This window comes from Dermacentor andersoni, chromosome 6 (genome assembly GCF_023375885.2).
Source record: "Dermacentor andersoni chromosome 6, qqDerAnde1_hic_scaffold, whole genome shotgun sequence".
In the NCBI taxonomy this organism is placed as follows: domain Eukaryota; kingdom Metazoa; phylum Arthropoda; class Arachnida; order Ixodida; family Ixodidae; genus Dermacentor; species Dermacentor andersoni.
The window spans coordinates 166,208,353-166,232,453 of record NC_092819.1 but is presented as its reverse complement, the minus strand read 5'-3'; the positions used below and the strand labels follow the sequence as shown (position 1 = coordinate 166,232,453).

Sequence of the window (24,101 nt, the reverse complement as noted above, 5' to 3'; positions counted from 1 at the left end):
CGTTAATAAACATTATTCTAGCAGGCTCCCCGTAACATCAGGCGTCCCGCAGGGATCAGTCTTACGACCGCTTCTTTTCTCAATATATATTAACGATCTACCATCGTATGTATCAGGTAACATTCGTGTGTTTGCAGATCACTGTGCACTCTACCGCACAGTTACAAACACACTTGACCACACATTCATCCAGAACGACCGTAATAATGCACAACAATGGCGTAACCGCTGGCTAATGAACCTAAATCCTAACAAACGCAAACTTGTGTCTTTCACTCGCTGCCCATAACCCCCTCAGATTGATCTATTTCGTCGCTAACGCCCCAGTGGAATCAGTCCAATCATTCAAATACCTCGGTGTCACTCTCTCTTGTCATCTGTCCCTGCGCTTGCATACTACTAACATCATCTCAGCTGCTAATAAATCACTGGGATTTCTTAGAACACATCTGCGTCACACTCAACAACAAGTAAAAGTGTTAGCCTATCAATCATTTGTAAGATCGAAACATGAGCATGCATCTCCCATCTGGAACCCGCATCAAACCTATATCATAAATGCACTCGAGTAACTACAAAGTCCTGCTACTAGGTTTATTCACTCATCATATTCATATTGCCACAGGGATGAGAACAGCAAAATAGATAGGAAATTGTATTTACAAAATATGTACGGAGAGAGACGGCTGCAGGCTAGATGGCAGACCAACAACACGAGCACTAGGGGGGAAGCTGTCACAAGGGCTGCGAGCAACAGGCGCACGAATGCGCGCTGAAGCACCTGCATAATACGAGTGAAAGGATTAGCGGTCTGCGTCTGTGCACAGCCGGTGGATGGACGGATGGATGTTGAGCGTCCCTTTTGGACCGAGGCGGTGGGCTGTGCCACCAAGCTCTTGCTATTATACTGCCTCATGTCCTACCTAGTTTAAAGAAAGAAAAGAAAACACTATGAACTCTCACAACCAAATTTTCTGATCCCCTATTGCGAACTTAGCTTTTGCACGTCTCAGTTTTTCGTCGTTTCCCTACTTCCACCAATCTTCCAATCGCCTCTTACTAATCTCTATTGCGGACATGTTTACTTTTCCACCGCTCCCGCTGAACCCAAGGGCTTCAAGGAGGCCAGTGGTCCCTAAATCGATTGCTGGGCAGACGCCTTCACGTTCTAATAAAACATGCTTCATCGTTTCTCTAGCTTTACCGCAGCAAGCACATGCTTCTTCTTTCTTCCTATATCTCGCTTTATAGGTGCGTGTTCTAAGGCATCCCGATGTCGCTTCGAAAAGTAATGAGCTTCCGCACAATGCGTTGGCGGGCTAGTTGGTGCGGATCCGTAAATACTTTGTTTAGCGCAATACATTGGACACAAGAAAGGCGACAATACAGAAGTTGAGAGTAGTGCCTTGTCCTGGTCGCCTTTCTTATGTCCGTTGTATCGCGCTGAACAAAGTATTTAATGAGCTTCCCTTTGAGTTATCAGGAAATGTTTTTCTCGATCTAGTTTTTTCCTGTTAAGTAGTTACTCATGGCAGGTTTCTTTTCCATTGCCGCCACCCATGGGATTATTTCAGCCTCTCTGACTTTTCGCTTGACGTTCTTTGTTGCTGTGTCACCCGCCCTGCAGGCCGGATACTTAATTGCTGGTAAGCTCCTAGTTGTTTTCCTCCACTGTGACTCAATGTTTTTTCTACAGATGCCACTTTCCCAGCCCATTTACTTCCTTCCATATTGCTCAGTCGTTCTTCATAAACAATTATACTGCGACCTTCCCCCACTTTAAAATTAGTCCAGCCCATATCACCCTGCACAGCTTCATTTGTAGTCTTCCCGTGAGCGCCCAATGCGGGGTGACCCACTGACCTTTGGTTCCCATCGAGTCCTGATAGTACCCCTGATTTAAAGCAAACAACCGCATTTCCAAACGTAAGTCCTGGAACCAAATACACTTTTCAACATACGCTGCAGCACCTCGTACACCCCATAGCGCTCTGTGCTTCATTATAGCTGCATTTACCTTCCCCTTCACGGTTATTGTTTTTCCCTGTGTTTCCATACAGCCGCCGAGCTCACAAAGCGCCACAGGTAGTGCTTGCTCTTTCATAGTTGCCCGGAATGTTGATGTTGATGACAAGCTCTGCCACTCTGCATCGAAGACAACCGTCTCCGTTAGCGGCGGCAGTGAAAACGCAGAACTGTCGCTCACGATGACATCGAATGGCTTGAGGGGTGGTACAGTCTAAAATCCGGAGGCGCACACTACGGATAGATGACAGGCAGTCGTGTCATGCACACTCGGCCAAGCACGATGTAGCAGAGGGGTGCCGGGGAAGCTGTCACTAGGAATGCGAGCAACAAGCGCGGGAATGCGACCTGATACACCTGCATGACAAGAGTGTAAGGATTAACGGTCTGCGTCTGTGCACAGCCGCCGAGCCCACAAAGCGCCACCGGTAGTGCCTGCTCTTTTATTGTTGGCCGGAATGTTGATGTCGATGACAGATTCTGCCACGCTGCATCGAGGACCACCGTCTCCGTTAGCGGTTGCAGTGAAAACGCAGAACTGTCGCTCCCGACGAAATCGAATGTCTTAAAGGGTGGTACAGTCTGAAATCCAGAGGCGCACACTACGGATGGATGACAGGCAGTCCCGTCATGTACACTTGGCCAAGCACGATATAGCAGAGGCGCTGTCGGGGAAGCTGTAACTAGGTCTGCGAGTAAGAGGCTCACGAATGCGACCTGATACCCCTGCATGACAAGATTGTAAGGGTTAGCGGTTTGCGCCTGTACAAAGCCGCCGAGCCCACGAACATAAAACAATAGCGTCAGAATGTCTTAAAGTGAACGAGAAGCTAATAACAGAGATCGAAAAACAGGTAGAGAAGAAAATGTAGGCGTTTCCTACGACAGCCTGGAATCTAAGCACTTGGTAGGCGTTATGCAGAAGGAGTTGATATCTTAGTTGCAACCAAGAAAAAGAAATCGGCATGAGCAGGACATGTAATGAGGAGGGAAGATAACCAATGGTCATCAAGTGTTACAGACTGGATTCTAAGAGAAGGGAAGCGTAGCAGGGGGCGGCAGAAAGTTAGGTGGGCGGATGAGATTAAGAAGTTTGCAGGGACAACATGGCCACGATTAGCATATGACCGGGGTAGTTGGAGAAGTATGGGAGATGCCTTTGCCCTGCAGTGGGCGTAGCCAGGCTGATGATGCAGAAGGAGATAAGATGAAACTGTTCAATTGGAAAGAGGAAATCGCAAAAGGGATGGTACAAGGAAATAAAGCAAGGTATAGAAGAGCGACAGCATGCATATTGGGATCATCGAGAAGGCAGAAAGTTAGGATTACACGAAGGTGTGCTCCTTTGATGGTACAAATACTGAGAAAAGAAAAGGTTAGGTGATGAGTTCGTGCAAGAGAAAATTTAGCGCACAAGTGAACGTTGGGTGCATAACATTTACAAAAGAGATTAAGCCGCACCAATAAGATTCCGAAACCATGTACTCCTCTAATGGTTGAAGGCGTTAACGTATTCGAAGCATCAGCATAGTAGGCTGAGAGATTAGTAGGTGCAGCATCAGCAGAGTAGGCTGAGAGATTAAGAGTCACCGTAAAAAGCATTTACTGAAAAAAATCGAAGAAAACGTACTAATAACACCGCCACTGGACCCCATGAAATCCTAATATAACTAATCATGCACAACAGTCCAAAGCACAAGGCACCGCTGACTACCATTCTATTGAGCAAGTGATTCAAGCTCAGAAAATTCCGTTTAAATAGCGTGAAAGCAAGATGAACTTCATCTACAAAGGCAAAAGTGATATGCATAGGACGGGCTCGTACAGGCCAATTACAGTAATGTCGATGCTATATTGTATGGCAATGCCAGCTGTAAAATTAAAACTGTGTAAAGGGGCGGAAACAAATTATGTACTTTGGAAGCTAGAGAACGTTTTCAAACCAGACACACACTTAGAATGTATTTTTGTTCTAACTCATCGCATAGAAATTTCAGTAGCTCTGAATAGACCTCTGTGGATAGCAATTCTGGATATTAAGGGAGCCTTCGACAACGTAGACAGGGAGCTGTTATGGGATATTCTGAAGCACGAAGACATAAATGACGATTTCGTGGAGCTTCTGAGGGAGATATATAAACACAACCAATTAAATGTTGTATGGGAAGGCCGAAATCGTATTGAAGCGGTGGAAATTAATCAAGGACGGAAGCACAGATTCCCTCTGTCTGCATTGTCGTTCACGCTTTTGTGAAGGGCATCAAAAGGCAACTGGAAAACGGTCAATAGGAATTTGATTTGTCATACACGCGCAATAGACAAATGGCGCAACAGGAGGTCCCCACAATGATACATGTGGATGGCATAGTGCTACTAGCGGACAATGCCACAGATTTACACACACTGTTCAATATGTGAAGTAGCGCAACGGCAATTCTTGTCCTGAAATTTAGCACAAAGAAATCGGGAATTATTATCTTTAATGGAGAGACGAGTAACTACATAGTGTTTATTCAACAGTATGTCATACCCATAGTATAAGAATACATAAACAAGGGAAAGACTTATTCAAACACCCACAAAGGTTATCTCAATATTGCTACGGCATGAGCCGGGGGAGGAGAAGAGGAAGAAGAGGTTAGCTGGTGCAGCCTCGGGACGCCATCTTGAGTTCACCATCAATCTCGTCCCTTAAATAAAGCCGGTTTAACGTTAACCGTAACAGTTTTGTGGTGGAGGTGCGGGGTACTTCGACCAAGACGACGGAGCTGCTGCAGCAAGTGCCACGCCGGAGCCGACGCCTCGCTCGACTGCCTCCAACACCGCTTGAGATCCCGATGTCCAACAGCGGCGACCAACAGCCTTCTCTGGCTGCTCCAGTGCGAACAACCGGCGCCTGGGTGCATCAGATGGAGCCCCGCCCTTTCTCAGGAAAATTCGGTGAGGACGTGGAGGAATGGCTCACCCACTACAAGCGTGTGAGCAAGTACGACTGGAACTCCACGGCTCAGCTCGACAATGTGGTTCTGTTCCTCACAGACACTGCGCTAGTGTGGTTCGAGAACCATGAAGATACCTGCACAACGTGGAACAGCTTCGTTACTCACCTCACACAGTGCTTCGGCGATTCCACAACGAAAAGGAAGCGGGTGGAGCAGACATTGCTTCAGCGCGCTCAAGTACCAGGTGAGACCTGTACTACGTACATAGAGGCAATCCTGAAGCTTTGCAGAACGGTCAGTCCTCGAATGTCCGAAGAGGACAAGGTTGGACACCTTCTCAAAGGCATAGCCGAGGATGTTATAATTATTTAATCGGAAAGGAGAGTCTCGCCTCGGTCGCCGACCTCATCAAGCATTGCCGCACATTTGAGGCCTTTAAGTTGCGCCGTATCACGCCAAAGTTCGGCAGGTTAGCAAATGTCACAACGGTGGCAAGCGTTGACGAAAGCGACAACTACGGTTTTCAATTTGACCTTGCGGCAACTATAAGGCAAATTGTCCGCGAAGAACTTGAACGACACACCAAAGGGGCGGATGTCGAACAGCTTGGATGCGCTTCCAACCAACGTCAAGAACATGCATCTGCTGTGTCCGCATTGTCTGCCATGCCAGGCGTTGCAGACTGTCGAGTCGATCAGCTGCGACAGCACCGACGTACCTTTCCCAATGACATGGCGCACGATCAACGAACTCGTCGAGCTACCACCACGAATCGGAATTCGGAAGATCACGTTTATTATTCGCAGCGTCCCAGGGTTGACCCCCAGGCTTACAACGTCGGTCGCGCATCGCCTGTTTGTTACAGCTGTGGCGCCTCAGGAGACATTGCTCGTTTTTGTCGCCGGCGCCGACAGACAACAACATATGGCCCACCACCAACTTGGCCGAATTTTGAACGTGACAGTTATGACGACCGCTGGCCGACAGACCCTGATACTGCCAACACCACAGGCGCGTCACCCCGGAATACCTTCCGTCAATATAGTAGAAGCAGTGGCTCGCCAGCTTCAGAAAGCAGCCTGACGCCCCCAACCAGTCGCCAACGCCGTTCACCGTCACCACGGCGACGTGCTACGTCTCCACCGCCGTCGGGAAACTAGCCGGCGCGGCCGATGGAGGTAAGGTCGCCGGACAGTCTGCGTCTCTGCGAAATAGTCCTCTGCGTATTATGATGGTGAAGAACAAAGTGCGTGTCTTAACTGATAGTATACCTGCAACAGCATTAGTGGATACTGGTGCTACCGTTTCCGTCATGAGTGTGACTTTCAAAGAGAGAGAGAGATAGAGAGAGGGCTCTTTATTGGAAAAACAGAGAATTTTGCCGGCGCGTATATAACTGCTGGCATGCTACTCTGTATAGGGATGGGGAATGGGATTAAAAGATTCCAGAAAAGAGTTGGAGAAAAAAGGATAAAAGTAAATATGAAATGTCCGAGTGGACCTCATACTAATGTTTACAGGTGACATGGCGGGTAAATTTCAGCTTTTGTATAGGAAGGATGCAATTTTTAAAGCTTTCCTATTTGACCAATTTCTGTCAGGTAATTGAACAATAAATCCAACACCCGTCGCTGTTTTGAAGGGCCGGGCATTGGACCTAAGATGCTCGGTAACGTTAACGGTTCGTGGCAAATCATGTCCATTTGGTGCTCAAAAAATTGTCTCTCGTCGCGGTACGCGGGGCATTCTAGTAATATGTGCTCAATTGTCTCTAAGTTGCGACAGTTATCACAGTATGGGTTAGTGGTAAGTCCTATGCGGTACAGATAATTGTTCGTGTATGCCACGTTCAGTCGAAGACGATGGTACAATGTCTCTAAGTGTCGAGGAAGTGGTCGTGGAATTTTCGGTCTCATTTCTGGGTCAATGTAACGTAGGAAGTTATCTTGGTGAAGCGGCAGATTCAAGATGCGGTCTTTTTCTTGATAGGCGTATTTTTTTGCCATGTTTGAAGCATCGGCTTTTGTAAAATATGTTCTTTTGAACTTGCGGTATTGGAGTCCATTTCTGGCGGCTTCGTCCGCTCTTTCATTTCCCGAAATGCCGGCATGGCCAGGTATCCACTGGAACTTTATGCAATGCCCAGCAATCTTAGCCCTGTGGTGAAGATAAGCAATGTCAAATGCTGCTGGTTGATTATTGCAACGCTTGTGCCTGTTCCAGATACTTTGTAGGGCTGCTTTTGAGTCTGTGAAAATCGCCCATGTCTTTGGCGGCTGCTGTCGAAGTACATACACAAGGGCCTCCTTAATGCCATATAGCTCCGCTGAAGTAGATGATGTCGCTCGCTCAAGACGAAACGAGAATCGTTGCCCTGTAGAGGTTACAAAAAGTCCGCATGATGAACGATGTGGAGTTGTAGAGCCATCTGTGAAAATGTGCGTTGCGGCTGCGTATTCTTTGTGCATATATTCTAAAGCTATCTGATAAGTCGCTGCCTGAGGCATTTTCTTTTTCGCACTGATTCCAGGTATATATGGCACGATTTCCAGTGGGGACAGTGTCCATGGTGAAATGTTTCGCGGCATAATTTGTGACGCCTGAGCAGGAATCGAAATAGATATGCTTCCGACGGCCTGCCCAAAGCTAGATGTAGCACGGGTTCTGGAAATATCCCTTAAAAAGTGAGTCTTCGTATGAATGACGTGGCGGAGGTGTATCCGAAGTGTCTCCTGCGAACATAGCACTTCCAGAGGCAGGCATGCAGCTTCTGCTACAGTCCCTGACCGGAACGACCCCTTCGGAAGGCCAAGACATACGCGAAGACAGTTGTTTCGTGCTGCCTCGAGTTTTCTCTTGCTTGTGGGAGATATTTTGTGCAGGATCGGGAGGTAATATCGTAGTGTTCCGTCGACGTAGGCCTTATGGAGGAGCACCATTGATCTACAGTTGCTGCCCCACTGTGATCCGGCTAAAAATCGGAATACGTGCGACGCCGAGGAAATCTTCTCACTCAGTTTTTTCACTTGGGGCGACCATGTGAGGTTCCTATCGATCGTCACTCCAAGAAACCTTTGCGTCTTGACGTATGGAAGGGCACGACCACCCAACACTAGTGGGTATTTTTCCATACACCTTCGCGTGAAAGCCATGGCAACGCTTTTGTCGGGGGACAATTTCAGACCCCTTGGATTTAGGTAGGCCGATATATTTGCTAGCGCTCTCTGGAGGCGTTGTTGGGTGGTACTGCGGGAACGCGCCGCACTCCAAATGCAGATGTCGTCCGCATACAGTGTGATTTTGACGCCAGGGGGCAGGTTTCTTTTCAGATGGATGAGGACTGAATTAAATAATACCGGGCTTAACACAGCTCCTTGTGGCACTCCCTTCTCGACGGCATAAAGCGCCGTGGGGCCATCCGGGGTACACATGAAAAGTTGGCGTCCTTGAAGATAGTCTTCAATCCATGCGTAGAGCCGTCCTCCAAGACCAAGGGTTTCCAAAGCGTCAAGTATTGCTTTATGATAGACCGAATCATATGCTGCCTTAATGTCTAAAAATAATGCAGTAGGTATGTTTCCAGAGACCAATTCCTCTTCAATTGATGAGACCAAGGCAATGACATTATCAATTGCGGATCTATTTTGCCGGAAGCCATTCATTTCCTCCGGGTAAACTTTTGCAGTTTCCAAGAACCAATTTAGTCGTTTGTAGATCATTTTTTCGAATAGCTTCCCTACGCAGCTAAGCAGAGATATGGGTCTGAAGGAGGCGTAATTTGTTGGCTGCTTCGCTGGTTTCAATATAGGAATGACTTTCGCAAGCTTCCATTCCGTAGGAACCTCCCCAGTTATCCATGAGGCGTTGTAGTACTCCAGAAGGCGTAGGCGAGATGTGTGGCATAGATTTGCGAGCGCTTCATAACTCACGCCGTCATGGCCAGGTGATGATCGCTTGTTTACGTCGCCGATTGCTGCCGTGAGCTCTTCGATGGTGAATGGTAATTCTAAGTCAGGAAGGGTAGCTCGAGGTGGACTAGGCTGACGACTTGCAATTTGCCGCAAAGGTTGTGCCCCGTTGGAAAGGAGCCTGCAGTACTGCTCTGCCACCTCTTTCAGGGATGCGCGCTCATGTAATGAGAGGGCGATAAAAGGATACAGCTGTTGCGGCTCTTTGCGAATGCCTCTGAGGACTCGCCAGATTTTGCTCAGCGGTTGTCGTATGTCCAGTGTCCCACAAAAGTCCCTCCACCTTTTTCGGTCCAGTTTGGTGAGGTAACGTCGTATATGTCTTTGTGCCCGTCGACAAGTTCTGAGGTCTTCGATATCCTTCGTACGGAGAGCCTTCCTTTCGGCACGCCTTCTAATGGCACATAACCTTTCAAATTCCTCGTCGTTTGTTGGTACATTACAATGCTTAGTGGCAGAGCGGGTACTTTGTTTGAGGCAATGAGCTATTGTCGGTATTATTTCTGTATTCGTAGTTGAGGCTGTGATTCCTTTGTCTACGGCTGCTGTGTAAGCTTCCCAGTCTACCGACTTCAGTTTCACTTTTCTGGGCGACGTCCGAAAATGGAGGGCAGAGATTAGGATCGGGTAGTGATCACTACCTCGAGTCTCGAAATCTGTACACCACCCGAACATAGGGGCCACTTGACTTGATACGAATGTGACGTCAATGCAGCTAACAGTCGTCGGATTTTTCAGGTATGTTATGCTGCCATCGTTCAAGGGCTCTATATTGTATTTTGCAAAAAGCTTCGCCAGCTTGGCACCCCGAGCACATGTATGTGAACTGCCCCAGATCTCGTTATGTGCATTGAAATCGCCACAAATAATATGTGGAGACTGAGTGTTTGTTAACAAGTTTTCCAATCTTGTCACGTCGAAAGGTGATCCTGGTTCCAAGTAGACGCCGATCAGGGTAAACACTTTAGATGAAATCACTGTGGTTGCGCAAATATATTCGTTCTTGTCATGTGGTGCTACGTCAATCGCAGAGGCAGGTATGTCGTTGCGAAATCCAACGAGCAGTCGGCTAATTCCATTTTGTCGCCTTGAATGATGAAAATAATACCCCTTTATCCTAAAGTGCTCGTCGACGCGAGACTCGGAAATGACTAAAAAAGGGAATCGGTACACTCGCGTAAGATGCTTAAAGTCTGCTAACTTCGAGCGCAAGCCGCGAGCGTTCCACTGGAATATAGTACATGTGCGGAAGTGTTTGTTGGTGGACACCGCTTGGGAGATGATTGTTGGCGAAGCCATCGTTGCTACTGCGAAGAATCACGGCTTTGCGCCGTGAAAGAAGACGACACTAGCGGTTCCAAAGCCAGGACGGCCTCTATTTCAGGGATGCTCTTAAACGATGGGCTGGCACGCAGAATAGCCTTGATTGCGGCGAACATCATGGGAATCAGCATACTTGGTATCTCATTTGCAGTGCTACCATCTAACAACTTTTCTTGGTTCTTCCTGTTCTTCTGCTGCGACCTTGAGGACACTTGTTGCTGTCGTGGGCTTGAGGTTATATCACTTGAGGGCTTTGATGGATTCGTTGTAGTTGAAGGCCTTTGCTGGTTTTCTTTCACGACTGAGGCGTAGGACTTTTTCAAAGCCGTGTCGCTGCGCTGCACCGTGTCGTGTTCCTTTTGGTTTGTAGATGTATACATCACATCCGTATTCGGTGGTGGTTCTCGTCGTTTCCGCACTTTTCCTTGGATTTGCTCCATCGTCCGTGCAAGAGTGGCTGATTTCTTCTTAGGACACCCTCCGTATGACGCAGCATGCTCAGCTCCACAGTTTGCACACCGAGGCTGGGAACGTGACGTACACTCCTTATGCGTATGTGCACCAGCGCATATCTTGCAGCGGATGGGGCCTTTACAATATTTCGCTATATGTCCATGTCTTTGACATCTGAAACATTGAGTAGCAGACCCCATGTATTCCGTCACAGGATAACTGCAGAATCCAAGCGACACTCGGTTTGGTAAAGGGGCGTCCTTAGAGAATTCCAGGATGACCGAGCGTCTTCGGGTTTCCGTTACTACGCCATCTTCGTTAGGGACGTAGAAAACTTGCCTTTTAGCAGATATGACTCCTTGTTCGCTCAAATACTCCTTGAGGTCGTCATCTGAGTACTCAACAGGAACGTCCTGTATCCTCCCGTACGTGGCAGAGTAGGAGTATGGAACTCGAGCTTCTACAGGAATACCCGATAGATCTGTCACTGTGAGGAGACGATTGGCTGCAGGAAGTGTAGACACTGTCACCATGAGGCTGCCATCCTTGTTGAGACGGTGGCTGAGTATCTTTTCTTGTGCTGTTGTCACGACCGCAGAAGCCAGAAGATTTGGGTTTACTTTCCATAAGCTGCTGTCAGGCTGAGTTGGCTTGAATATAACAGGAACACCTGCGGCTCTTTTCTTTTTGTAAGAGACAACAGTGAAGGCTGTCTGGTCCATCTCTTCGTTGTCTCCTGCAGATTGCCTTGCGTCGATGTCATCTTCACGTAGCCTTTTCCTTGCTTGCTCATCTTCTCTGTGGTCTACAGGAGCAACGTGCTGACCTGATTGCTGATTGCTTGCGACGGATGCCATCACAGCATCACGAAGGGCGGCCGACGGCGGAGGCTCGCCGCGCTGCTTCGGTCCGGTGCGCTTCGGGAGCCGCTTGCTGCGCTTCTCTCGCAGGACGGTGACCCCCAGGCCGGCGTTCGGTGAAAGAGAGGCACAAAGAGTAAAAAGGCGCTCTACACTTGCTAAAAAAGACTTAAAATTACCGACAGGCGTTCGGAAGCGAGCCTATCGCTCGTCGTCTTCCTTCAAAGAGAGGCTGGGTCGGAAAGTTATGTTCCCGTGGAATGATGGTGTGACGTTTCGTGGTGTCAGTGGAGAGTTCCTAGTCCCCCTTGGTATTTGTGTTGCAAGTGTTTTATTCGGAGGAGAAGATCTTAAAACAGAATTTCTCGTACTACCGTGGTGTACTCATGATGTGATTCTCTGGATTGACTTTCTTCAGGATTGCGGTGCATCCGTTAACTGTGGCACAGGCGAAATTACTTTGAATAGCGCGCTTCTCGCCACCCTTGCCGACACATCCTTACCAGTGAAAAACTATTGTGTTGTTTCGAACGATTTGCTGCTACCGCCTTGGTCGCTGTCACGTATCCCGGTCAATTTCGCTGCTGCCGACCTTTCATCGTTTGACGCGCAAGTCCAGCCACTTACGTCGAGCTGCGCAAAGGAAGATGTACTTGTACCACGCTCTGTCGTGAGAGTAGTGAATGGCGCCTCAAATTTGTGGGCTTTCAATTGTTCTTGCATCCCTGCTGTTCTCCCGCGCGATATGAAGCTCGCTGAATTCGACGAGATTACTTCCAGCTCCATTACAGTTCTAAGCGAGGAGGAGCAGTCTCATACTAGCGATCCCCACCAAAGCACTTCTGAAGAGCAGATCCAACGGATGATCAACAAGGCGCTACCCTCACATGAGCGTCACGCTCTCGCACAAGTTTTGTGGGCACACCTTTCTGTGTTCGATTTTACACAAAGCGACAAGCAGGCTTCACTCCCGCGTTCTCGTGCTCGCCACAGAATTGACACCGGATCTGCGCACCCCATTCGGCAGAAGCCTTACCGCGTTTCTTCAACAGAGAGGACAGTTATTGCTGAACAGGTGAAAGACATGCTGCGGAAAAGTGTTGTTCAAGAGTCCTCTAGTCCGTGGGCAGCACCCGTAATCTTAGTAAAGAAGAAGGATGGATCGTGGCGGTTTTGCGTTGATTACAGGAAACTGAATGCGGTCACCAAAAAGGATGTGTATGCGCTTCCTAGAATTGATGATGTCATCGATTGTCTACATACCGCTGCCTACTTTTCATCACTGGATTTGCGATCAGGGTATTGGCAGGTACCCATGCACCCAGACGATAAGGAGAAAACGGCCTTCGTGACACCAGACGGTCTTTCTGAATTTAACGTTATGCCGTTCGGCCTTTGTAACGCGCCAGCAACATTCGAACGATTCATGGATACTATCCTAGGACTTAAATGGGAAATTTGTTTGTGCTACCTCGATGATGTGGTTATTTTTGGCAGCAAATTGAGTGAGCATAACAGCCGTCTCAGTCTTGTTCTGGATTGTGTCAAACAAGCCAGCTTGATCCTGAATTCCAAGAAATGTCGTTTCGGGAAAACCGAGACGTTAGTACTTGGGCATCTGGTCGACAAAAACGGTGTGAGGCCAGATCCACGGAAGATTGAGGCAGTCAGCTCCTTCGAAGCACCGAAGTCAGTGCGGGAGTTAAGGAGTTTCTTGGGCCTGTGCTCGTATTTTCGTCGCTTCGTCCCAAGATTCGCCGACGTGGTGTACCCCTAACATGTCTTCTCCAAAAAGCCGTCCCTTTCAACTGGACATCGGCTTGCGACGACGCGTTCCGCCAGCTAAAATTTCTGCTAACATCAGGGCCCATATTGCGTCACTTCGATGCATCCGCACCTACGGAAGTGCACGCTGACGTCAGTGGCATCGGCATCGGTGCTGTACTAGTGCAACGTCATCAAGGAGCTGAACACGTTGTGGCTTACGCTAGTCGCTCTTTGACCAAGGCGGAACGCAATTACACTGTCACCGAGCAAGAATGCTTGGCAGCTGTTTTCGCTGTCCACAAATTTCGGCCTTATATCTACGGACGCCCGTTCACTACCGTTACTGACCACCACGCGTTATGCTGGTTGGTGAATCTCCGTGACCCGAGTGGTCGACTGGCACGTTGGGCTCTTCGACTGCAGGAGTACGACTTCGTTATTTCCTACAAGTCCGGGCGTCGCCACGCAGATGCGGACTGTCTCTCCCGCCTTCCTCTGACGACGACGGAATGTGACGAAGACAATTTTGATGACTGTTTTGCTCCCATTTCTTCTACATTCCCAGACTCGATGACTTTCAAAGCAGAGCAGGAATATGATATTAGTTTGGAACCTCTATTTGTAGCCGCATAGCGTCCTGGAGTCACTGGTCGATTTTGTGTCCGTGACGGCTTGCTTTACAAGACCAATTATTCGGCTACAGGCGCACGCTTCCTTCTGGTGGTGCCGCAGAGTCTGCGAACGGACATATTGAGAGCCATGCACGACGATGTGACCTCTGGCCATCTAGGATTCATCAGAACGTTGAACCGGGCACAGGAGCGTTTTTACTGGCCCAGAATGCGGGACACAGTCAAGCACTACGTCGCCAGTTGCGAACAATGTCAACGCTACAAGCGCCCTACGACCGCTCCGCCAGGTCTTCTCCAACCTCTGCCGCCGCCTCGCCTGCCATTTGAATAAGTGGGTATCGATCTTCTGGGCCCATTTCCCCGATCATCTAACGACAACCGATGGGTGATCGTATGTGTCGACCATCTGACCCGTTACGCGGAAACGGCGGCCGTACCATCTTCAATAGCTCCGTCCGTTGCAACGTTTTTGCTTCGATTCATTATTCTTCGACAAGGTCCCCCCCGTGTCATCATTAGCGATCGCGGTCGTCAGTTCGTTGCGGACGCCGTAGAAGAACTGCTTCGTCTCTGCAGTTCGCAGTTCCGTCATTCAACGCCTTATCACCCTCAGACAAATGGGCTTGTAGAACGTACAAACAGAACTCTAACGAACATGCTGGCCATGTACGTGTCTTCCGATCACAAGGACTGGGATGACCTACTCCCCTTCATCACCTATGCTTATAATACTGCAAAGCATGAGACGACCGATTACAGTCCTTTTTATCTCCTTTGCGCACGTTCACCGCTAAACTGCATTGACACTATACTACCGTTTGACTTTCACAGCGAGTACTCTGTTGCCAAGACGCTTTGTCTTGCCGAAGAAGCCCGGCGTGTCGCTCGTCTTCGTACTGTGGCATCGCAACACCGATCGAAAGAGCGCTATGACAGCCGACACCAGTCTGTCTCGTACGCTAAAGGAGACTTTGTGTGGTTGTTGACTCCGGAACGTAAACGTAGCTTATGTGAAAAGTTTTTACCCCAGTACACGGGCCGATTCGTCATTGTAGATCGCTTGAGTGACTTGTACGTGGTGGCACGCTTGACGTCCGCAGGTCGTCGGTCTAGCCGGACCCAGTTAGTACATGTTGCCCCGTCTTAAGCGGTTTCACCCCACGCTTTCCGAGTAATTTGGACTTGCCCAGCGGGCTTCGTCTGGCAACCGGGGACTGCTACGTCATGAGCCGGGCGAGGAGAAGAGGAAGAAGAGGTTAGCTGGTGCAGCCTCGGGACGCCATCTTAAGTTCACCATCAATCTCGTCCCTTAAATAAAGCCGGTTTAACGTTAACCGTAACAATATAAAAGGCCAGCGTAACGGAGCAATAATGAAACATAGGGCACTAGGGATCACAATAAATGTGAGGTGGTGCGTGGAATCTGGAAAGGAGTCATGGTAGCAGCGTTGACGTCGGCAAGTGCCATTTTGTGCTAAAATCGGATACATTGACAGAGTTGGAAGTTAACCAAACATCGGTGGCCCTGTTTGCTTTGGGAGCCCACGGCAACAGCATAAATGAGCCGGTGCAAGAGGAATGGGTTGCGCCTTGTTTGAAGTCAGAGAAGCGCAAAGCAAAACTAGTTTTGAAGCAATACTCCGGAACATGGATCAAAATAATTGGGCCACTAAAGTGCACAAGTATCTGCACCAGAAAAAGCGTGGAGAAAGAATGAAGGATGAGGTCAAGAAAGTTGGCAACCAGGTACAGGGTAATTAAAAGCGTAGATAGACAAGCAGGAGTAATCAGAAAGAATGTAAGAGAAACAGAGATAGCGAATTGGATGCAAGGAATCGAAACGAAAACTAGCATGGAGATTTACAAGAATGAGAAAAAAAGAAATTAAGGTGTAACATCTGTACGATAACACGAAGGGAAGTGCCTTGCTCTTTGACGCTCGGGCTGATTGCCTAAGGATAAAAATATACCAGAGAAAATATTCGCATTTAGATGAGGCATGTGCATGCTGCAGCAAAAATTCGTGGGCCACTCAGCACATCCTATTAGAATGCAAAGGCTTTCCCCCAGCGACACTAGTATGCAGCGTACAACTTCCAGAAGCGCTTGGGTTTAAAATAGACGGAAATATCAACCGGTCAGCAGTTTACATAAGCAATATACCTTTAGAGTATTGGTGGAAAAAAGCAGCGAAGAGACAGACTAATACGACCGGATCCGTTACCGGCATAGGCAGCGGTACAAAATAAATAAAGAAGAATAAAGAGATGGGGGCATACAAGATTGCTAGAAGGAAAAGCATTGCTAGTATACCTGAGTAACTGAAGCAGGTTAGGTGACGATTTTTCACCAAAGGGGACGGTGAGAAATCACCAAAATTTTTCACCAAAGGGGAGGGTTTCAAAGGGGTTGCCAATAAATCATCATCATCACCGTCACGTGTAACGGAGGAGCTCACCGGCCTGAAGGAGGAAAACGGATTGTTGCTCTTTTCTCGCTCCTCTTTTTTTTTTCTGCCTCCGCTCACATCAAAAAACGGCTGCAGTTGCCCTTGAAGCGTTATCTGTGATGCGGTTTAGGCGTTTTCGATCTCGAGCTCGCCGAATCGCTAGGAGGCTCTGTAGGTCCCGCTTGCTCCGTGACACTACAGTGTAAATGATGTTTCATAGCGCTCTCGTTTGAACTGCTACGCTTCTCGCCGATGCACGAGTTCTCGCTGGCTTTCTTAAGCATACACTGACGAAGCTGAAGGCTGTGTGATAACGACTAGAGACGAAAAGAGTACCTTGCTGAATTTCTAAAATTACCAATAATTTCTATTGCTTCAGTACTTTATGTTAAGTTATTTTATCTAAATTCTTAACACTATTTTCATTACACTTCGAAATTATGGTTCTGTCGTCCCACGTTCCTAGTTTCGCTTTACTTCTAAGCATACGGAAAACCGCCTGCTCCTTGGCCAATCCCCCAGAGTGGGTACGCGCCACTGTTGAGGATCCAAGACAAGACGACGGCACGGCTAAAATGTGACGCAAATTATGAAATGATGACAGAGATATAACAATGACAGCGGGACGACCAAGGCATGGTGACAATGTTATAACGACAAGCGTATGACGATGACCCTATGAAGACTATAGCGCGACGACGACTCGGCGTGATGACGACGGTGTGACGAGAATCAGTTGACGAAGCTCGAATGACAACAATGCAACCACCACGGCAGCATTTCAACGACTTCATGCCAACGAGTGCATGACAACGATTGTATGACAACGGCACAATGACGAATTCGAGATTATGACAACGGTGACAATGGTGGCGACAGTGTGACCACGGCGGCATGAAGACAATGGGAGGACACGAACGTATGACGACAATGACGTGACAATGACTGTATGATAAACGATGGCGTGACGAGAATCGGATAACGAAGCCGAAATTTCGACCACGAAAGCATGACGACGACGGTGTGACAACGAATGTATGACCACGGCGCAATGACGATTCTGAAATAATAACAGCGTAACGACAACGCCATGGGGGACAATTGGATTAACACAACGATATGATGACAATTGGATGACGATGAATGCATGACGATGATGGTGTAATATAGAGTGACGATGATTGTATGATGACAATGGCGTGACGACGACGGCTAAATTAGAACCACATGACGATGCTAGATGGGCACTAATTTATCCGGGAATCGAAAGAGGTAGCTTGTATGACGACGACTATATACCAATGATGGCCTCAGATGGCGTTACGATGACTGTATGACGCGAATCGGATGACGGCCACAATAGGACGACTACAACGATGGCGTGGTATGGTTTGACGACGACTGTATGACGACAACGAAGACGGCATGACAAAGATCGGGTGACGAAGATGGAACGACGAGGACGGCATAACACGACGCAATGTCTGCGATGGCAGGACAACGGCTTCGTAATCGCAATTGAATGACGACAACGTCACTAAGATATAACGACAAAAAAGGAATGGCGTCGATGGAACGATGACGGGTACAATACGTTGGTTTCGTGGAGGGCAACAATCTGGTGGAGGGAGCCAAGCTCTATGTCACATTACCTCAGACTCCTCTACCTAAGTACGAGGAGAACCTCCTGGTACCTCTCGCACCTTTCTCGCTCACTTCTTTTGCTGCGAAATTGAGCAACGAGCTGAGAAACGTTGAAGCTTTATAACTACACGCAACGTAGAGGCTCTCGTCGTTCCCTCTGTAGCGTTTGTATAATTGTTGCATAATTTGTTGTATAATTCACTAGTTGTTATGATCACAATTCCTGTATATACCGCCTGTAAGGTAGTTCGAAATAATTCATAAATAATCGCACCTGCATATCGCAATGTGGCCCTGCACTGCGCAAAGATGCATCGGACATCAGGTGTATATATCCTCGCATGCCGATAAAACACTAAGAGAAAGAAGTACTTCACTTTGCCATATCACATTTGCCGATAATGTCTATGAAGGATACCTGTGGAGTGCTTACACAGGTATCGCATAACTGTGCATTCTTTTCAACTTCAAAAATTTTGCGTGTTAGGCAAATCCTGTGCTTGCTCAAAACAATGAATTGCTGAACACGGGAGAGCGTTCGGACGATTTACAGTGGACAATCAAGCACCCCAAAAGAGCGCGTTTGACATTGCAATCATGCTCCCGCTTTATATTGCTGTCTGTCCGACGGAAAGCTGTGCATCTAGTCTTCCTCGCGTTTTACCTATATAACCGTGAACCATCTAGGCCAACTTTCCACCCACAGAATTTTTACTCCGACATCCGGTCATAGCATTTCACCTCGCTTAAGACAGAAAATTTTTAGCTGCTGCGCTTGTTATACCTATTAGACATTTAGGTTGTTCATTGCTTCTTGTTATTCAGCCGTTTGAATCAAACACGGGGAATGAAATCCAGAGCCTATTAGGGGAGGCGAGTTGAGAGTTGTCTTCTTTTTATGCCAAACAGTATTCAACAATGAGGTTTATCGTTTGACCAAAATATGTTAGAGGCTTCTATGGATGTCATTAGTTACCGGTAAAAAAAGACGTTTAGCATGCATGCGAAACTCTCGATGCATTGCAGCTGACCGTTCTGCTGTACCTGGCCCGCTGTGGCGCCTACTGGATGTGGCGGCGCAAGATCGACCCGGACAACGCGCTCATTCCGCTTCTGACGGGTTTCGGGGACCTGTGCGGCACCGGTTTCCTGCTGCTCGCGTTCCTCTTTCTCGAGAACATCCAAGACCCAAGCGTCGCTGGATTCGTCGGCCACCACGTATCGCCGCTGGCCTCCAACGACACCGCCCTGGCCGCCATCTGAACTTCGGTGCCACTTGAGCGGATGTGCTTGCAACTGCTACGCGCGCGTCTGCCTGGCTGTCGCCCTGGTCCCGCGGGAAGGGTCCCAAGTCGACTTCTTTCGCGCCTCATGCGCGCATTCATGGTGCCCGTTGGAACCGATAGGAGAGCGCAGTTCGCTCCTCCCCAACGCCGCCTGCGTTTCGACAGTGTGTCAGTCTCGCACGGCTGTGCAACCACAACGCTACGTAAACACGCGCCAAAGGAACTGCAGTGGCAGTACCGTAACTCCAAGTGTACGCACCGAAGCGAATTCACAGTGCTGAACGAGATAGTGCCGCTACTTCCGCATTTCAAAACAAATTCTATGACAGAGCCTGTTCCCGCAGCCTTACGAATAACAGTTTTTTTTTTCATAACTTAACAATAAGACGGCGAGCTGCTTAAAGGGCCCCTCACCAGGCCCCATAGCAAATTTTGGTTATACACTGGAAGTTGTTACGTGTCCTCTAGGGAGCGTTCTGTCACAAGCATTTTTGAAATCGGTTGATTAATAGCTGCGATAGAAATATTTCAGTGCCGCGAACCTATGATTTCAGAAGGCGAGCTCCACTGCATAGCGAGACGCTCACTCCACTCGCCCTGTCTAGCCACCGTAAGCGAAGTTCCTTCCCTGCGTTCTCCCATACCGGACCTCGAGGACCGCGTGACGCATATGTCAAGGGCCCCGCCTTCATTTTTTTATTCTCTTCGCTTTCTATTTTTCTTTTGCGGCGCTGCGCCCGAGCTGTTGAGATTGGTTTCAAGCAGCGCACGAATTAGCGCGCTGTGCGCAAGGGCGCATGACTAGCGGTATAATTCAGTGCAACACCAATACTGAGGCAGAGCAAGCGGATCCCAGAACATGATCACGCGCTGGAGCACGGTAGAAGATGGCATAGTTTCGGTACCTGCGCGTGTGACTGCACGACCGTGGGAACAAGCAGACGAAGCGGAAGTACATCTCTCTTGCTTCAGTGCGAAGTAAAACAAAAAACACGCAGAGATTCCGTTTGTGTGTTCTATTGTTTCTCTAAAATTCAATTCGTCAATTCAAACACCATATCACACAAATAAAAGATGTCGCCTAGAATAATTCTCAAAGTAACTTGTCACGACGAGCAACGTCACACTGCGGACACGACTACGTAGGCGCAGGGACGCGACTACGTCATCGTCCGGCTTGGAGCGCGGTCGCCGCGAAGGAAAGGGAAAATGGCGTTCGGATTGAAATTTCAGATTTTTCTATGGCGCGTAGCGATGTAATTCTTTGCAAACACGATCGCTAGCGCGCATTGTATGTTCTGCGCTAGTCAGCGCAATATGGCCAGACCTGGTGAGGGGCCCTTCAAAAGAACGGGGGAAGGTGGTGGTTGCTAAGGTCTGTGATGAGAACAGTGTCAATTTTTCATGCACGAAATACGGTGTCATATGATATGCTTGCTCAACTGGCGAGACTAAGTGGCACACTCCAATTCTGAGACCGTGTCGTGGCGAGCACGTTGGCCGATGCAAAGCCGCGCAGACAGTTGTACCACTTGCACAGACAACTTGCATGCTTTTAAACGTAGCGCAACCTGCATCGTTCAGTCACCTCTAAGAAAAATATATATACGGCAGCATATGGATTAAAAACCGGACTATATGACGTTAACTGTGATAGTAGTAAGACGACTCATTGCCAGTTTCGAACGATGAGACCTATCTCGAAACAAAGAACGCGTCGTTATCTCTTGTTGGGCATTGTTAGTGGTCTCATAAAATATATACAGTAGTGTCGACCGTGTGTTCAAGTGAGAAAGGAAGATCTGGAATGTTGAAACACTTCAGCCTTGGTATCCTTCCATTTGTACCTGCACGTAGTAGCGTACCATATATTTACAACATAAGAGCTGAAAGCTTACTGCCCACTCATACTTTAGGTTGCGCACACGGACGAAAGAATCACTAGACGCCTTCACTTGAAGCCCATGTTTGACTTTATGAAAATGTCGCCTGACGTGAACGCGTCGAAAGAAACGGGCCCGCACGCCACGCGTCATCTACATCTCCCTCGAGCGTCCCAAATCAACACAAAGCACTCTGTCCTGCATTCTTCTTTCAGTCCTGTGTCATGCTATAATAAATTTTCCTTGACAGACACCGTGCAATTGGAGGGCAACGAATAAATTTCGGCCACCTGGAGTTCTTTAACGTGGATGGTACGCAGTTTAAACTTGGTGCGCATTTCTTTTACAGTTTATACATATGCACTGCTGAGGCTGTGGCCCTCGAGCAGGACGACAATTAAAGGCCAAGCGCCACCCTGGCGGGTTTCATGTGCAGTTCTGGCTGGGAACCTCCACGAGTGTCGACAACACGCCTCGGCGCAACGCCACGCTTTGCCTGGCCTCGAATGCGTTGTTTGTGTGCGCAGAAAGTCAAAGAAGTCGTCTTATGAAAAGAGATTTATCTCGGGGCCAACTCCAACCTTCTGCTTAAATGCACGTAACATGTCGAATTGATTCGACAAGACCGCCGCTGAACTGATTTGAAATAAATTTGTTGGATTTGAGGGAGAAAGTTAAATTCTAAAGAAGCCAGGAAGCACAAATTTGATTTATGGCTTGCAAGTTTTACGAGAATTATCGAATATTCGTTATTTCAAAATTGAAGTATAAAGTATACAATGCGTAACTCAGCAGAAAAACGGATATCCCAGTTCTGCATGCTGCATCTGTGAGCAAATTTCAAGCCGTCAAATTTTATAAACAACTTACGGATGACGTCAAATTGTAATCGTTATTACGAGGGCGTTGTAAATGCTCTACTCACACATTATTGATATATATTTGGCATCTATGTATAATACATCAATTTCGTTCGATATACATGTTTTATTAGGCTACAGTACATAATTGTGATATAATTCATTTGTGTGTTCGAGTTGAAAACTTGGTACTTGAGTGCATTACGATTTTGCAATTTTGATTTTTGTAAAATTCAATAATGACGGCCCATGCAGACTGTAGGCTTCCTATACATTCACATACTTTTAACATTTTATTAATCTGCAACAAACTTCATCAGAATTGGTACAATAGTCGCCAAATAAAACAACATCACCTGTTTGACGTATTTAGCTAACGAGATAAAAACTTTCTTTTAATCACGCAGGGGATCGGGAGAAACATTTATTTGAACGGAGATGCTATTATTATGCAATTTTTCAGGCTGTTTCTTCGGAACGACAAATGTGAAGGCTGACTTCGATCTCAGCAAGGTGTGTTTGAAATATTTGCTCCTCGCTTCTGAAAGCCGCTGGCACGAGACGAGACGAATAATTGTTTTGGATATTATGCGACCCCGCACGAGTACCAGAGGTTCGGCGATGTGTGTACCTGCAGCAGCCCAATTAAAGGCATTAAAGGCTAAATGCGTCCCGTGAAAGGCGTCGTGGAAGCTTCGCGTGGATGCAGTGATGTACATGTTATCATACGAAAGCTGCTGAAAATCAGTTGATCGAAGAAAAGACTTGTGGCGACGAGCGACCACGTAGACCGGTAAAGTCCCGGGCTCTCGCGGGAGAAAACAAACCCGACACTCGATCTCTTGGCGTAGCATTCTTTTTTTAATCCTCTTTTTCGAACGCTAGCCCCTGCCGGAGCGTGCCAGCCGCTCGTGCCTTGCGTAGACGCGAGCGTCTACGTAATTCTCATGCGACGCCGATGCTGCTCCTGCTACAGAGACAGAGAAACCGACTTACTTTCATCGAAAAAAATAAACAAGCAAAGTAAATACGACGTAAAACACTTACGTCACAGAGATACTTCCACTGAAACATACTGGTATCTATAGGCCATTAATACAAGTCTTTGTATAGATCAATAAGTAAATTGTATTACAACGCTGATCACCTAAAAACAGGTCAGACAAACTATTACTACACAATTTCAAACAAGTAAAGGTGGTTAATCAGCTTGCCATTTGGGATTTGTACAACAGAAATGTTATTTGCGTTAAGAATGTTAAGGTACCTAGGTAAAATATAGGATAGCGACTGTTGGCGATATGTAGTGCAACAATAATGTTGGCACGATTAGACAGCATGTCGGGTATCGTAAGCTGGTATGGAACAGTTTAGTTTAAACAAGTACAAGATTTCGTCTTTATTTCCCAAATCGCGTTTTTGTACATGCAAAACAACTTGTAGCATACAGCTCGGTGACTGAAAATATCAATATCACTGAAGTATGGGTTAGTGTTGTGTGTACCCTGGTACATTCGTCATTAGACGTATTGCTTGTTTTTTAGCAACAATATTTTTGTTCATTTTACTTTTTCATTCTGCCCCATATAGTAAAACAGTGCGAAATAATTCGTAATATATATGCATTGTAAATCAAAATATTTGCCTTTTCAGGAAGTGCTTGTCTAGGGCGACTTAGTATGCCCTTTATTCTTAACCTTACGTTATCTACATGCTCATCCCAACTGAGCAATTAATTAAAAACCACGCCTAGGCTTTTTATAGCTGGTAAGATCTCAATTTTACTATTCTCTAAAGAAAGATGAAAATTACAGTAATATATTCTGCCTTTCGGTGTAAACGGAATTCCTATAGTTTCATTTGTATCAGTATTTAAACAGTCTTTGAGTACCCCTTGCATCAAATATTGCAGAAAATAATTGTCTTTATTTGTTGAAAACCGGGAAGCGGAGTCAAAGTAGAGAACGTCTTGTTTATTCGACGCTTGCAAAAACAACCCAAAAAATAAG

The 24,101-nt window shown here is 47.4% G+C and overlaps 1 protein-coding gene across 1 annotated transcript in view; it reads left to right on the top strand.

Annotated features, from left to right (window-relative positions):
• LOC126523405 (solute carrier family 41 member 1-like) overlaps positions 1 to 21,485 on the top strand; it is a 155,120-nt gene extending 133,635 nt beyond the window's left edge. Inside the window, exon 6 of the mRNA XM_050172027.3 lies at positions 19,090 to 21,485. Coding sequence (XP_050027984.1) covers positions 19,090 to 19,326 — 237 coding nt within the window. The 3' untranslated portion in view covers positions 19,327 to 21,485. The remainder of the gene's footprint in view (positions 1 to 19,089) is intronic.
• The last annotated feature ends 2,616 nt before the right edge of the window (positions 21,486 to 24,101 follow it).